The sequence below is a fragment of the Artemia sp. Qi Xiang Cuo genome, chromosome 10 (assembly GCF_049724085.1).
Source record: "Artemia sp. Qi Xiang Cuo chromosome 10, ASM4972408v1, whole genome shotgun sequence".
NCBI classification, from domain to species: domain Eukaryota; kingdom Metazoa; phylum Arthropoda; class Branchiopoda; order Anostraca; family Artemiidae; genus Artemia; species Artemia sp. Qi Xiang Cuo.
Window position 1 is genome coordinate 12,724,533 of NC_142803.1, and position 16,162 is coordinate 12,740,694.

General features: G+C 36.9%; 1 protein-coding gene across 1 annotated transcript in view; it reads right to left on the reverse strand.

Annotated features, from left to right (window-relative positions):
- The window catches only part of LOC148947488 (N-alpha-acetyltransferase 25, NatB auxiliary subunit-like), a 63,692-nt gene extending 60,296 nt beyond the window's left edge, over window positions 1-3,396 (reverse strand). The window contains exon 1 of the mRNA XM_089095907.1: window positions 3,244-3,396. Coding sequence (XP_088952033.1) covers window positions 3,244-3,396 — 153 coding nt within the window. The remainder of the gene's footprint in view (window positions 1-3,243) is intronic.
- Window positions 3,397-16,162: the final 12,766 nt, after the last annotated feature.

Sequence of the window (16,162 nt, forward strand, 5' to 3'; positions counted from 1 at the left end):
TGCTACATTTACCGATATTACTACTACTGCAACTAAACTAATTCAAATACTTGTAAGGTTAAGAGTACTAAAATGAAAAGGCCATTGAAAGGGGGTCAAAAGGGCGCTTCAGCAAAATTTTTGAAAGGTCTTACCATATCAAGATGAAACTTCCGTTGCATCATGAGGGGGATGTTCTATTGACCAAAAGGCAACATGTGCATGCTACTACTGCTATTGACACTGCTGCTACTACTATACTACAACTACTAATACAGCACTACTACTGTAACTACTTCCTACTTTTACGATACTAGTGCTATTAAGGCTAAGTGCATGAAGGTAAACATCGGAGAGAATATTGGGGGAAATTTGAACTAAATCAAAACCACAGTATGTGCATGCAGATTGTCCAAAGAACATATCTCAAGAATTTATTTAGGTATTAAGTTGAAACTTTAAGAGAATGCTTAAAGAGGAAGATCAACTGATAAAAAGACACGCTACTGTTAATATGTGCACGCTACTGTTAATACTACCACCATTGCTACTACTACTACTACTACTACTACTCCAACTACTACTTCTATTGCAACTATTTACAAGGCAAAGAGCATTAAGATGAAATTTCAGGAAGTATATGATGTACAGGTTATGAAAGGGCATATAGGCAATGTCATAGTAATGAACCATTGTATTAAAATGAAACTTCCAGCACTAGATGAGGGGGATGTTCAACTGACCAAAAGGCGATACGTTAATACTACTGCTATCATGAAGATCATGCCTAAGATCAGCCTAAGTCTGTATACACATTGTCAAAAGGGCGTATCAGCAATATCTTAGGAACAGTTTGGTGCATGAAGTTGAAACTTGCAGGGTTTTTGTGAGGTTGTTTAACTGACCGAAAGACAATATTTGAATCCTAATGCTACTGCTTCTGCTCGTAACCACTACTGCTACTAAATCTAAGGCTACTACTATTATTTCTACCGCTACTACTATTAATACTACTGCTACTACAGATAAGGGTATTAGGGCGAAAACTTTGGGGAATATTTTAACAGATTTGAACAAAATCAAAACAGACTATGCACATACAGGTTGTCAAGAGGACGTATCAGCAATTCTCCAGGAACGGTTTATGGCATTAAGGTGAAACCTTCAGCGCGTGTTGTGGGGGATGTTGAAGAAAATCAAAGGTGCTATGTGCCTACTGCTACTGATGCTACTACGCAAGCTAAGGATACTAAGGTGAAGCTTTAATGGAATATTTAAGCGGACTTTTACCTAAATCAAAACGAACTATGAGGGTGTAGATTGTCAAAGGTTGACAGAGCAATATCTCAAGAGCGGCTTATATTATAAGTTGGGCCTTTCAGAGCAAGTCGTTGTGGATTTTCAACTAACCAGAAGGAATTATGTGCATACTATTAATACTACTACTATGATCGCTGTAACTAATAACGCTAAGGGTGTTAAGTTGAAACTTTTAGTGGGAGTTTCAGTTAAACGAAAAAAACTATGTGCATGCAGGTTTTCAAAAGGGTATATAAGCAATATCATATGCAGCGCAGCACTATCATACATAGCAACATTATAGAAACTTTTAAAGGAGCTAATCCGATTGGAAATTTCCAATTTAGGTTTTATCTCAGGTGAAACAAAAGTAGTTTTATATACAAACGCAAGGCCTATATAATATCTCAGGTGAAAGTACTTTAATAGAAGCATCGACATATTTCAACTAAAATGTAATTTTAGTTGAAATTACAAATTCATTTAAATTAAACAGTTTTATTTCAGCCAATCGAAAAAAAGAAATAATAGAAAATAAACAACAAACAAAATAAAAATGAAAAATAACCAAGAGCAGAACAAACACACAGAGAAAACAGCCTAGCCAGAATCATACGATTCGTACAGTTTTTGTTATATTGGTAATGAAAAAAGCGTAGAGAAGGGCCTCATAATGCCTCAACAAGCCCATTGTCTGAAGCCAAAAGACACACATGTAACACAATTAAATGGAACGAATCGCGCTCAGTAAATTCAAGACGCAATCAGAAGCTTAATTAAAATATAGTAATTACGTATTAAAATCGGCTGTTGCTGAAGAAAAAAATGAGTTTTCGTGTGATATACCACCTATATAGAACATAGATAAATTTGAGCTCACCGTAATTAGTCTAAAACGATTTATCTTAATCTATTCGATCAAATTAAACGATTATTCTTCTTAGTGACTTGCAGTCATAAGTGGAGAAACAGTTTTTGTGTGAGATGCCATCTATATGAACTGAAGATTAAATGGTATACTGATACTGAAACTTACGAATGAGGTAAGTCATTCGGCGTCCAAGCAATCCTGGGCATAATGAGCCATTTCGTTACTCATGTGCTGTCTAAATCTTAACTTTTTTTCGTTCACGCCGACCTTAATTAGGAACTGATGAATTCTTCCGATGAAATAGTCAAGGGTCACGTTGTCAATTAGTTTCTTTAAAAGAATAGAAAGAGTAAATTAAGCCACAGAAACTAGTATATTTCGGATGCAGCAAAAAGTCCTAATAAAAGTTTAACGTGGCAGCTTAGATTTAAATAACTTCAGAAAAATTATTATGAGTCGTTCAAATTTGATGAAAATTCACACATACATTGCTTTCCTAATTTCTACTTAGAAATAATTATCAACTTCCTAATTAGTTACAGCTACACTTTTAATTCATTAATAGTAGTCAACTTTCAACAAAATCCGATTTCGGTGGTATAGGTCAGGTCTTGAGCGGAGGGATTATAAGATGTTTTTGTGAGACCATAAACAGAGAAAGGACAAATTTTAGGTCAATTTTTTTCTCTGGAGGAAGAATACTTTGGGCTAACTTTGGAGAAGCCTCCCAGCACGGTGTTCAGGAGTTTCACAGCTACCCTCAGTGATGGGTAGCAATTTTGTGTGTGTGGGGGGGGGGGCTCAACAAAAATAAAAAACATTGAGCTGAGTCCTTACAGACTGTTTTTTTCACTTTCGCAGCTACTGAGGATTCTTAAATCAAACCTCTTTTTACATCTAAGATAAGAGAAATTACCCATTACAACTCTGTCAATTAATGACACATCTTGCATGTGAATTTAAAGCTTTCTCTGAGCAAGATATGCCGAATACTCTAATGACCATTTTCAAAATAGAAAGAGCCACAAGACTTTTTACATTATAAAAATAGCGAAATTGAGCAGAAAAGTTAAAAGCATATATCATAAAATTACCTGAGAGACAGCATCACCAAGTTTCGTCAGCTTTGATGGTTTTCCCTCCATCTGCGCACAAGCTGAATATAATGAAATCTCCATGTCTTTGACACTGTTGAACTTCTGATGAGATTTATCGTTAGGATCACAAAAATTTTCAATTTCAGCCATTGTAAACTCCCTGCAAGTACATCCATGGTGCATTTTAGAAAATGGAGAAGAGGAAGTTTGTTGTTTCAGAACGAAACAAAGAACCTTTTCTGTTCAGGAATTTTGCAACTGAGAATTTTGAAAACAAGAATTGACCAGTTTAGTCATATGTTTAGAAGACAAAAACGATGGAAGAAACTATAGGATAATTCAGGAGATTAACTGAATCTAAACAGCCATAACGCAGCTCTTCAAATAAAAAGAAATCTCTCTGTACATATGAAAATAAAAACTGAGTTATAACAATCGTTTATATTAAGTAACCTTAGTGCATTGATAGATAAAGTCTGTGAATTTAGTACGTGTCCTTTTATGATTTAGTTTTACTTGGAGTAAAATATTACCCAATCGTTTTTGATAAAATCCAAGAAAATCAATTTGGAATCGCTAAAAACTTGTTGCCCAAGGGATATATTGTATCTCAAGAAGGCTAATAGCTGAACATAAGATACATCGTTAAAACATAATTTTGATTTTACATAAATACCTGTGCCATAAATAGCAATTCAAAATTTCTTATTGAAGCTCAATGATAGTGACCAGTCGACACGGTGGTAAGGCTGGAAATTTAAGAGAAACATTTTCGGTATTAAATAATATGTGTTGGCCAAATGAGTACATTTGAGGACTGTAAATTTAGTTTCCCCTTGCCCACTCAGCCAAAGCTCGTACATAATGCAGAACGCTACAGAACCGTGAATCAGCGAGTAAAGCACGAGCAGGTTTGTATTGCATTTGGAAATTATAACCTAAGTCTATTTGAGGGAAAGGAAAAAAACTGGGCATTCATCAGAAGCAGCGTCTAGAGACAGCCGCCTCTCCCCCTAGCTAAACTACTGTATTGAACAACAAAGAACCATAAAGAGACCTGAAACTTTCTCTGTTGGAAAATGCATGCTTTTCACAGGCTCCACCAAACATTTCAACTCCAAAAGAAAAGTCTAATATTGACGCATGACTGTCAGCGATGGGACAATTTCTGGCTCCAGGAATACTTATGTTCCTTCTTTTACACGGTATCGTTAAAAAATTATACTACTTTACGCAGTCACAGGACCTAATCAAGTTAGTGGTAGGCGCGTTTCTAATCCAACAACTGACAATCAAATTGTCAAATAATTTACTGTTTCTGAATTTCAGCCTCAAAAACTAATAACGAAATTATAATCATTATTAGTCTTCATATTAGTTAGTAATTATTATATAGGTAATGGCATATCATGAAGTTAAAAAATCGTCTTCTTTAGTGATATAGCTAGGAAGACCACAAAAATGATTCTCACCCCTCTAAATGGTTATATTTCAATTACTTATTTTTATATTAGACTCACTTCCTTTGTCTGCTAAAATTAGATGTGCCTCCTGACTATACCAACGATTTATATTTTTGTTTCTTTTAGTATAATTAATTCTATTCCAAGTTATGGGAATAACTTGTTATAATAGTTAAGGGACGGGGTTATCGCCTATCTAAAAATTAACCATTTAACCCACAGTTCATAAAATTTGACTCTCCGGATAGGACTAACTTGCGTTTTTAAGCCTATATTTCTCAATTCATAGTGACCAGTCTTGGAGAGACTTGGCCTCAACTGTGAAGCAACTGCGATAGTTATACAAACCTTAAGAAATCTAAAAGGCCCGTCCTGATTCCCCCCCCCCAGCCCTTATTGCATGCCCAAAGCAAGTATCAGCGCTTATTGCTTTCAACAAATTTATAGAACTTTTTTGCACTTAGGAAACTAAGTTTATCAAGCAGGGCGCTGCAAAAAAGGACGTCTTTTTCTATTGATTTTTTACACTTCCAGAGTTCCTTGTGCAGTCTATAAGTATCTTATTTCCAGTGATTTACTTAGTCTATTATAGAAGGATCCATTCACCATACATTAAAACAGACATAATAGGCCCTTCAAGCTCGGAAGGTTCACCGCCTCATTGTAAAGTGAAAAAAAAACTGTTTCTTCACGCGTTGGTGAACGGGTATGGGAACCGGGAATTCGCTAAGAAAAAGATAGCTTTTTGCGCCGTGGCGGCCGGGAAGCGCCGCCAGAAGCGCCGCGGGAAGCGCCACGGGAAAGCGCCGCGATGGTCGGCTCGGAGGGGAGCATTAAATAGTGGAAATTGAGGAGGGGTGGAGTTGTTGTTTGAACAAAATCAAATTGTCTTCTATGTCATTTTTAGATTGTAAATATCTTATATTAAGTTGGAAATTGGAACTTTCAAAATATCGATAGAGTAGGGAATTAAATGCTACTAAGCGCGTTTTAAATAATATGTAAATAATAATCCAAATTTTAACAGTAGGGATGATTTGAACACTTTGAAAATAAGCTATTTTTCATGTATAGGTTGCATTGGTACCATATTCCTTGTCACCGTCCTCATCCGTTAAAGAAGGAGAGGACGCACCGGTGGACTTCCACAGCAATTCACCATGGAGTGATAATTCACTGGAAACTCCAGATTATATTGATGAGTTTATGGATAAAATTTTAAATGTAGATTATAGCGCAGTTGAGCAGGGGGACTTGAGTCAAAACACCTTGCAGCTTTTAAATGATTTTACAAATGAAATAACTGGGAATCCTCCTCCTCTATCCCCCGATAACCTAACGAATCCACTTCAAACAACTGAAGTGAATTCCCATACCCCAAATATTGAAAAATGTGGAGGGAGTGTTGATAATATACAGGAGGGGGAGGGAGTAATGTCCAATTTACGACTTTTCCCGAATTTCACTTAACAAATACAATTTTAAATGCAATAGTTGTCTACACTGCGACTTTTGGGGATCCGTTTAATTCACTTATGGAGGGAAATTTTGGGTTTGACCCCGTAGAAATTGTGCATGACTAAGTAGATAAAATTCGTGCACTACTGGAGAACCAAATTCAATAATGGGAGGGGGGAGGGAATCAATTAAGGTTTCAATTATTTTAAAGGTGTTTTATTTAAATGAGGGGAAAAGTGAAGTTTACCACCACTATATACACTCCGAGATGCGTTTGATCTATCCGCATTTAGAAAATTTTGAGAGTGTTTTTTGCGAGTGGGTAGGTCAAATTATTGCGCATCTTGAGAACTTTAATGAAAATGGGAGCGGCTCTGTAGTTTTATTTTTTGAAAATTTAAGCGTTAATATTTGTAAATTTAAGAAAGATTTTATTTTAAGAGTGGGCATAGGGACACAGGTACAGTTTTAAATTATAATCCAGATCTAGAAGGATGTAAAGGTGTCCAGCAGATCTGTTTTGAAACAGCTCAAAAATGTTTCAAGTACGCTTTCCTCATATCAGAATTCGAGCCTCTAGCACGTGACGCTACCAAGATGAATTTAGATCACTGGGCTGTACATGGGAAGGAGGGGTCCCATTTTCCCATTGTAGATTTCACTTGTTTAGAAGGAAAATACTCAGTAACGCTCATCCATTGATATCCATTGATAGCCAGGATCCATTGATATTTTTGAAAGGGCCAATGCCCATTTAAATATCGGCGTTACTGTGGTTCAGTATGAAACTGAATTTAAAGATGGGGTTCGTTCTAAAAAGAAGGGGGTGGCTTTCCCAGTAAGGGGTCCGTCGATTGATTTGGTCAAACACTGGGTTTGGTTGTTGTATACACCACCATCTAGTGACTTTGCCAATTCAATTGGCCATTTTAACCCTATTACAGACATCAATAGAGTTCTGGGGGAGGGTAAGAAACAGAGTTCACGTTTCTACTGTCAAACATGCCTCTCTAGATTTTGGACTGAATTAAAGCTGCAAAATCATATGAGGCACTGTAGAAGGCATGGCTACCAGGCAGTGGAAACGGTTTCAGGGAATAGGGCCATTTTACCATTTAAAAATTTTCAAAACACCCTCCTCTAGTGCAACAAAATATCTTTGGACTGTGAAGCTAAGCTGGTGGAGGTGAATGATCCTCGATTTCCAAACCGAATCAAAAAACATCAAGCTATTGCAGTGTCCTATGCCCATGCTCAAAGAGACAGTTCTAACACCATGCGATTGTTAGAAATAGTAGAAACATTAGATGAGGGGGACGAGTGCATGATCAAGGCACTGACTAAACTAAACGGCACAGTTAACGGCGCTATTTCTCGTTTGAGAAATCCCTATTATCCTATGGTGTTGTCTGCAGAGGATTGTCTCGCGATTGAAAATCAAAAAATATGTTGGGTTTGTAAGGGGGAGTTTGTAGATGGGGATAAGGGTAACAAAGGGACTAGAGGGGGGAGGGGGAAATTCAGAGACCATAAACACGTGTGGCAGGAAATATCCTCTGGGGGTAGTAATTTTAGAGGGGTAGCGCATCAATCGGTTAACTTAAATATTAGCCAGCAGTTTTCGATCCCTGTTTTTATCCAAAATGCAAATTACGATTTAAAATTTATTTTACCAGCACTGGTATGTATGCACAGGGAGGGAGGAGAAGTAGACAGTCCATGGGTAAACAATTCATTTACCTATAACATTATTCCCAAATTGGGTGAGAGTCTGTTGATTCTCAAATTGATAAGTCTGGTAAGGGATAATGGGCATAAGTGCTGGAATAAAATCAGGTTTTTAGATTATTTTAGTTTGTTTCCCAAGGCATTGAGTCATTTGATTCAAGTGCAGAAAATCGACAATTTTGATAGCTTTCCCTTGCTTAAACAGCACTTTCCAGACAGTGAAATGTATGGACCCCACTTTTAAATTCATAATGTTCAACTGTGCTATGCACAATTTTCAAGTGTTTTCTGTTGTTTTCAAGTGTTGTTGTTGTTGTACAGAAAAGTGTGCTACTGTGTTCTACTAATGTACATAAAGTGTTTTTAAGACAATAAGTGTTGTTCTTGCTGTTGATCGACAAAAGTGTTTTTTTATGTTGTACATAAAGTGTCATTTTTATCGTTGTTGTTCATGTTGAACAAATAGAGTTTTCATGTTGAACAAAATAAATGACCATGAAATATTGTCAGGTTCTTGTTGATCAAGTGTTATTCTTATATTGTTCATGTTGAACAAATAGAGTTTTCATGTTGCCGAAATAAATGACCATGAAATATTGTTTTTTGTTGTTGTTCTTGTTAATGTAGATAGATCTATGGGAAAATTATTACTACTATTTCTTATTCATTGGACACTTATGATATACAGTTAGTTGTAGTCCGACTGTTGTTAAAAGCAGCAGCAGCTTGTAACAATTTAAAACACTCTTCAGATCGTAACTGTGTGGACCGACAATGTCAAGGAAAACAACACTTTTAGCTAAAATAGTTCAAAATTGTCAGAAAATGTTTGTGGAAAAACCAAAGAAAATTTATAATTGCTAGAGCATTAGGTAGGATTCATACGATCAAATAAAATTCATTACTGCACCCATAGCAATACAACTCATACGGGGACATAATGTTTTCAATAGTATTGAATCGAAATTGTTGCTAAATAATGATGATTTTGTTGAATCCATTGAACAGTTCTCACAGGAAATGTTACAACTGTTCACTGTTCGCTCCCACCATGAACACATTTCCATAACCTTAGTTCTACACAATCTGTTTCATCAGAGCAAATGCATGCGAAACCCTTGCTTTGAATTGCACTATCTATATTATCTATCGAGTTGTTCGTGATTCTAGCTCACTAATAACTCTCAATAAACAGATATACCCCGGCGCCCCTAAATTTCTGTTGTCAGCGTACACTCAGGCGACTAACAAACCCTACGGTTACATTTTGTTGGATCTTAATCAGAGCACACCCGAGGATCTATGTGTAGTCACCGAAATTTTCAACAATGAAATTACAGTATATCTTCCGGTGAACAGTATAAAAGGCTATTAGTTGGCGTTATGACACTGAAGAAACTACTCGAACAACGGCATTTATTTTCTGTTTTAAGCACTTCAAAACCCTTGCTTAAGAAGGCTATACTCAAACATGGTGTCGACAATGATTTCATTAATATAATATCTTAACTTTTTTTAAATTTAACTGAGGTCAATGTTCAACTGCCAGAATGTTTTAGACAACAGACAAAGCAACATCGTTCCACTTTACGTGCCTTGGATGTTAAAAAAAAAGTGAAAATTTTAAAAAGAAAACGGCTCCTTCAAGCGGGCGGTAGCTTTTTCAAACTTTTACTGCCAATAATTGCAGGACTTGTAAACACTTTTCTCTAGACGGTAGAACCTGATAAATTTAAATCATTTGAACTTGTCCTCTTGCCTATGGAGCATTTCGAAGATAATCTAAACAAATTTACTAACGATGAGAATATTGCCGCTGATAAAAAACAGCTTTTACTTCAAGATGCATTGCGACGTGTGGACAAACATAAACCTTATTGTGAGAGACCCGCAGCCGCCACTGTCACTAATCCCCCCTAACAGAAAACGTCTCCTCAAGATTCTGTAGCAGTGCAATCAAAGGAGAAAGAATTGAATACATTTGTATTGAAATTTGGGAACCGATTGTCAGTCTCCTCCCATAAACAGATTAAAAGAGTATTATCACTTCCCATGTTGAAAAATGGTGATTAACATCAAGTTTATGTCGAGAGCAAAGGGGAACGAATTATAATTCAGGCACAAGGCTATAATCTAGTTGATATAATATGCAACATGGTAACGAATCGTAAAGGATTTTTATCCTTTGACAATAATCTATACACCTTTCTAAGTATATCAAACTTTCCCAAAAGTCTTATTGGCAATAAGCAAATTCTTAAGAAACTAAGAGAATATAGTCCTCCATCAACGCCAACTCCAACACCATTTAAAAAAGAAGAAGATTCAATATTTGAAAATACTAGCAGCAGCAACAATGATTTTACAACACCTGTAGCTGCTAGTCAAAAGCGAAGACGAATAGATTCACCCTCCAGTGTGCAAAAGGGAAGTAGACATTACACGACGTCTTTACACTTAAAATGAATGAAGTTTTTGAAGGTGTCTACGAAAATATTGGTGGAGTAGGAAGTTTAATTTACCCCAAAATGCTGTTTCAATTTGTCTTGGGTACCACATTAAAAAAAGCAAAAGCTTTTATAGAGATTGAACCAAGTTACACACTGCACCGGAATCACAGGATTCGTGGCAAACAATATCGAAAACTAAAGCCTTTTTCCCTTTGCATATAATGCAAATGGATCTTTTAACTTTAGACGCAATTCAACGGTGTCACAATGCACCCTACAAATATATTCTGGTGGCAATCAGTGTCCTTAGTCGCTATTCCTATGCCATTCCATTACGATCAAAGAGAGGTGTAGAAGTTGCTCGCGCCATTGAAAGTATTCTTGAACAGGATTCATATAGAAAAATTCAATCGGATCGTGCCAGTGAATTTGTTAATCCCCACGTGCAAAAGGTTCTATTGAAATATAATACAACACTTTATCATAGTCACTGCCCGATAAAGGCTGCATTGGCTGAACGATTAATAAGAACGATTCGTCTATTAATTTCAAGATATTGCACCCTGAAAAATACACCGGCTTTTATTCATGATTTAGATAAAATCATGCAGATATACAACCATCGACCCCATCGATCTCTGTCCAACTCAAGCCCTCGGGATGTTCACTGTAGTGAAAATACATTTTATGCTTTTCTAAAGCAATATTCCAATGGTGGAAAAGAAAAAAAATATGAAGAAGAAATTCAATGTTGGTGATACTGTTCGAATTAATAGAGCCACCAATATTTTTGAAAAGAGGAATTATTTATGGAGCACCGAACTTTTCAAAGTGTCCAAAATCCTGGACACCGAACCCACGACATATCGACTGCGAGACACCAAGGATGATGAGGTTCTCGGCAGTTTTTATGAATATGAACTGCAAAAAGTTAGAAACACTAGTGAAATTTATCAAATTGAAAAGATATTAAAGAGTCGTACTCGTCGGGGCAAGAGACAGTTGCTTGTTCGCTGGCTAGGATACATCTCAGATTTTGATTCTTGGGTCAGTACTGAAGATATTCACAACGCCCAATGATTTCTATGTGACTTTCATGTCCAATGTTTCTGATCCTCTCTACAATGACCTGAATAAAACAAGTGATTTCTGGACAAAACCCTCACCCACCCTTGATTTCGATAGAAAGTATGAAGTGACTCTTGTCGACTGTATTCTCAAAAATACTTATAAAATCCTGAGAGAAGATCGTAAATATGAAATAAAAATTAGACCCTATGATTGGCCACCCCCACCCTCAAGTGATCAAGAACAAATTCAAAAAATCAATTTTGATGGATTATCCATATATTGAATTACCCTACGAGGATCTCACCTGTATGAACGATTTATGTCGTTCTATTAATAAAATAATTTCCGATAGTAAAAAATGAGCTTTTCATTTCAACTATTCAAAAGAGGAGGGCAAGATCTACATTAGTTCACCTATTGCCAGCGAAAAGGTTATTCTCAATGATAATCTAAAGGATGTTCTTGGCTTTAAGCTCAATATAATCAATGGTAAAAGTGCCGGAAACACTAATTTCATTTTTGCTGACTACCCGCCTGCCTTCTCCACGGACACTTGTATATTTCTCTACGCTTCATTTGTGGAAACATCTCGGGTTGGTAATTAAAATGTTCCCCTCCTACGAGTTCTTGAACGAATAACGAATCAAGAGCATATTCACCGCAACAATATAAAGATTTTTCAACTTACTCCTATAAACACTTCCTATTTGTAACTCTGTCAGTTAACACTAAGAACTGAATGAGGTGATCCCATAGCAATTTATAAAGGTTTGGCTGTGATTAATTGCCATTTTCGTTCCCATCGTTCAACAACAAGATGTCTAATAGAAAAGTGGTATTCACTTGTCCTGATATTGACTGCTATATTAATACTCTTGGCCCAAGACAACAGGGCCATGGAATGGACTATTACAAGGGTCGCTCGTCACTATCTGGCGACGGTCTTGGCAGCTTGTTTTCTAAGCTGTTTCTCTCTCCACTCCAATTGGCTAGAAAATATCTTTTACCGGCTGTGACAGATTTTGCATCTTCTACACTATACGATTAGGGCTCTGGCAATGATTTTAAAAAAATGATACGGAAAATCTTAGGTCCAGTGCGCAAACCCTTGGCGAAAGACTAAAACCGAATGGAAAAGGTTTAAAAAGGTAGAGAAACGATGCATCACTCATCAATCTTCACTCAGGTCGGAAACGAAAGACAACATCTCTCTGGTCAAAGAAAAGAAGGGAAAAGCCGACACGTACTGTAAACAGAAGAAGCTTCAAGAAGAAAATTGTTAGATCGAAACTAGATTTCTGCTCTTAAGATGTCCTACCTGCCGCATAAGGATTCTCAACCTTCAATCACCGCCTCATTGAATCTATTCAATGCTAAAAATGTTGATGTGAGTGTCAAGCATGGATACTATGAACAATTTTATCCTCAACAACCCCTCTCCGATAATATCCACTTTCAAATTTATTCCAATGAAGACTACTTTATGGACATGTCTTCAACATTTATAGATTTACAAATGAAAGTTCGGAAATCCAATAATTCAATGTCAATTCGGGCCGATGGAATATCCTATGAAAATTGTATATTACAGAATTTATTTCGTCAAATTAGCGTCTACATCAACGGCACGCCGGTGAGCACAAGCAACAATCTCTCCAACTATACAAGCTATATGCAATTCATGCTGATGACACCCAAGTCATACAAGGAATTGAGAGGCGCCTCCAATGGATATGGAATACATTACTAATACTGATAGTACAGATGCGCTTAAAAATGCTACAACTAGTGAAGTACATCTAGTCTGAAAAATATATCATGAAATTTTGAATATACCCCCCGATCTACCACAAAAGGTGAAATTGGATATAAAACTAACATGGGCGGAAACCAAGTTCATTGTGGTAACGTAGGGTGCTTCAAATCCTGCGGCGAGCCTCTCCCTCCAAACGTAAAACCTTCACGTGCGTACAAAAATGTACCTGAGTTTTGTTTATTTGTCTGGTGACCAAATTACAGCCAATGACATCAATATTAAACTACTTGTTCCTCATACAATCACCAATCAACGTCATATTGCAATGGGCTCACGCACCTTCACCGATTCATCCTTTATAAATGGCGAAATCGCTTCGAAATTGGCTTTGGCCTTTGTAAAAAGTGCCAGTGCAATTGGAACATGGACTGAATGCCCACATAAATTCAAGATGTTTGGACTTTCATCTCTTGTGTGTAAAGTAAACGGCATCCCGCTCTACAATATATCTTGTGATTGATCCTCTAGAACATTGTACGAGTTGACCATGCAAACCTTAGACCATGATTTGCAACTATTTGAAAATGGTATAACCGAAGATATGTTTGCTAAAACACATGGTATCATTGTACTGGATTTGTCAGGTACACAGGATATGAGTATAGTACGTACGGGGAGTGTGCGTTTAGAGTGTACATTTGCCGACTCATTGGCTGAGAGTATTGCACTAATCTCACTAAATCAATATGAAACCTATTGGGAAATCACTCCCGAAGGCAGTTTTCTACTAGACTTGGCGCCATGAACACCAGTCAAATAATCACTGTATTTAATATGGATCCCTACATGTCCCAGTACAAATCTAATTGTCTGACCTTGGACTCTCTTGGAAAAATTTAACGTGTCAACAATACCTTGATTATTGTTAATAGCAGTCCATCGACTGTGCTGACGGGTCATTGGCTGTGCATCTTTCAAACAATGAAGACGATTGAATTTTTTGATCCTCTTGGTCTACCCTATACATTCTACACACCCCACATCAGCAACTATATTGAGAGCAGTGGTAAAACTATTGTTCAAAATCGAAAGAGAGTTCAGGATCTAACGACTAATAGCTGTGGCTTCAACGTCCTACTATATTTTGTGTTCCTGTGTCGTGATTATACTTACAATCAATTTCTCAACAGTTATGGTGACAATCCTCGTCTGAACGACTTTCTAGTGGAAAATATCCTCTCAGACCTATAGAGTATTGATTTCAGTGCCCTAAGAGTAAAGTGCTTAAAAAATGTATGTGAATTTTTTTATTAATAAAATGTATATATATAGAACAATTTCTTTAAATCTTCACTTTAGATTTCTTCATCTTCGATGTATAGGCAAGTGTCGTGAACCACTAATGTGGATAAATCATTTGGATTCACTATATATTGATCTTGATTGACTGCAAAGTCAGGGTCACATTTTCTACAGTACAATGTAACTTCACTCTTGACATATCTCTTTGTATAGTCAATTATACTATTTGCATTCATATTATGAAATTCAAGAGTTTCAATCTGTCTATTTGAAGCACTATCACATACAGTGTTTTCAAATGGTGAATCACATTCGGTAACTGCCAAATAAAAATCACTTGGTTTATAGTCATAGTAGGCAGTGTCATCACATCGATGACGTAGAAACCAGATTGTCTTGTTAGCCCAACAGTTTAATCGTAGACCAGATTCCTCGTCCCAGAATAATTTAAATCCGTGACGATACCAATCTCGTATAAATAAACTGAAATCACGTTTGGGATTCTTTCCAATCATAGCGGGGTAAGTATTCTCCCACTGATCACATTTATCATAGTGACAATTGGAGCACAGGTGTCCTCTAGGATGAGAGTCACACACCTCCTCAAGACATGAATTACATCCTTTAATTTGTACTGCATAGCCTCTATGTACTTTACAAGGATTACATAATTTACACTTTTCACTATCGCCATCAACAAATAGACAATGCTCACATTGTGTCCAACTGCCAAGAGTTTACAAGCACAATGGGCATATATCGAGCATTTTTCGGTTTCCTATGTCAACTCACTCACCGCTAACATGAAACTGATCGTCTTCGCTCCGTGAATTCAATGTGAGGGACATGGGGAGAGAGGAGTAGCACTTTGAAGCGGCCTCGTTCAATGGATGGGGGGGCCATCTAATTTGAATACATTAGCAATAATTTCAAAGTATATAAACAATATTATTCCTCCTTGTTTCATTTAATATATAAATAAATTTACTTTAAGAATTTGAATAACATTTAAACGTTTCATGCAATAGTCCAATGGGGGGGACTCACTCCTATGTATATTGTCATGTGTTCCCCGAGAGACTATCCTGCGTTGAAGAGATAACTCGAGAAAATCATCATCTAAAATCAAAGGTTTTTCCATAAAAACTAGATTTGATCTAATTCTCTCTTTCTCAAATTTATTCATTTTTCAATCCTTTGACTCTGAGTACTGACTCTATACTAACCCTGATTCGTTAGGATATACGTGATCCTGTTTCCCGTTATCGGATCAATAAAATTCACGATCGATTAAGCAATCAAGTTCTTGGAAATCCGCTTCCCCTTCGATTACATAATCAATTTCTCGGAAATTCACTTCCTCCTCGAGTCCTAGATCAATAACATTGTTCCCGTTAGAATTCAATGCGCATGTGCAACCTTCGTTCCGGAGTTATTACACATAGAAACATCAAATAAATCGACCTTGGAAAAAGAGGTCATTGACCGATTACGCAATCATTCTCCCTAGGGATTCCATGCCCTTATTTGGCGTGCTAAAAAGTTGTAGGTGGCAGCAGGGGTGAGTCGTGGCGCTGGTACCCCCTCCTCTACTTATTTGCCACCCCAAAGAAATTTCCTGGCGGTGCTGATGACGAGCTGCCTTGCCTTTTCCACCTCTGTGCTGGTAGAAATTGGTAGGTAATATT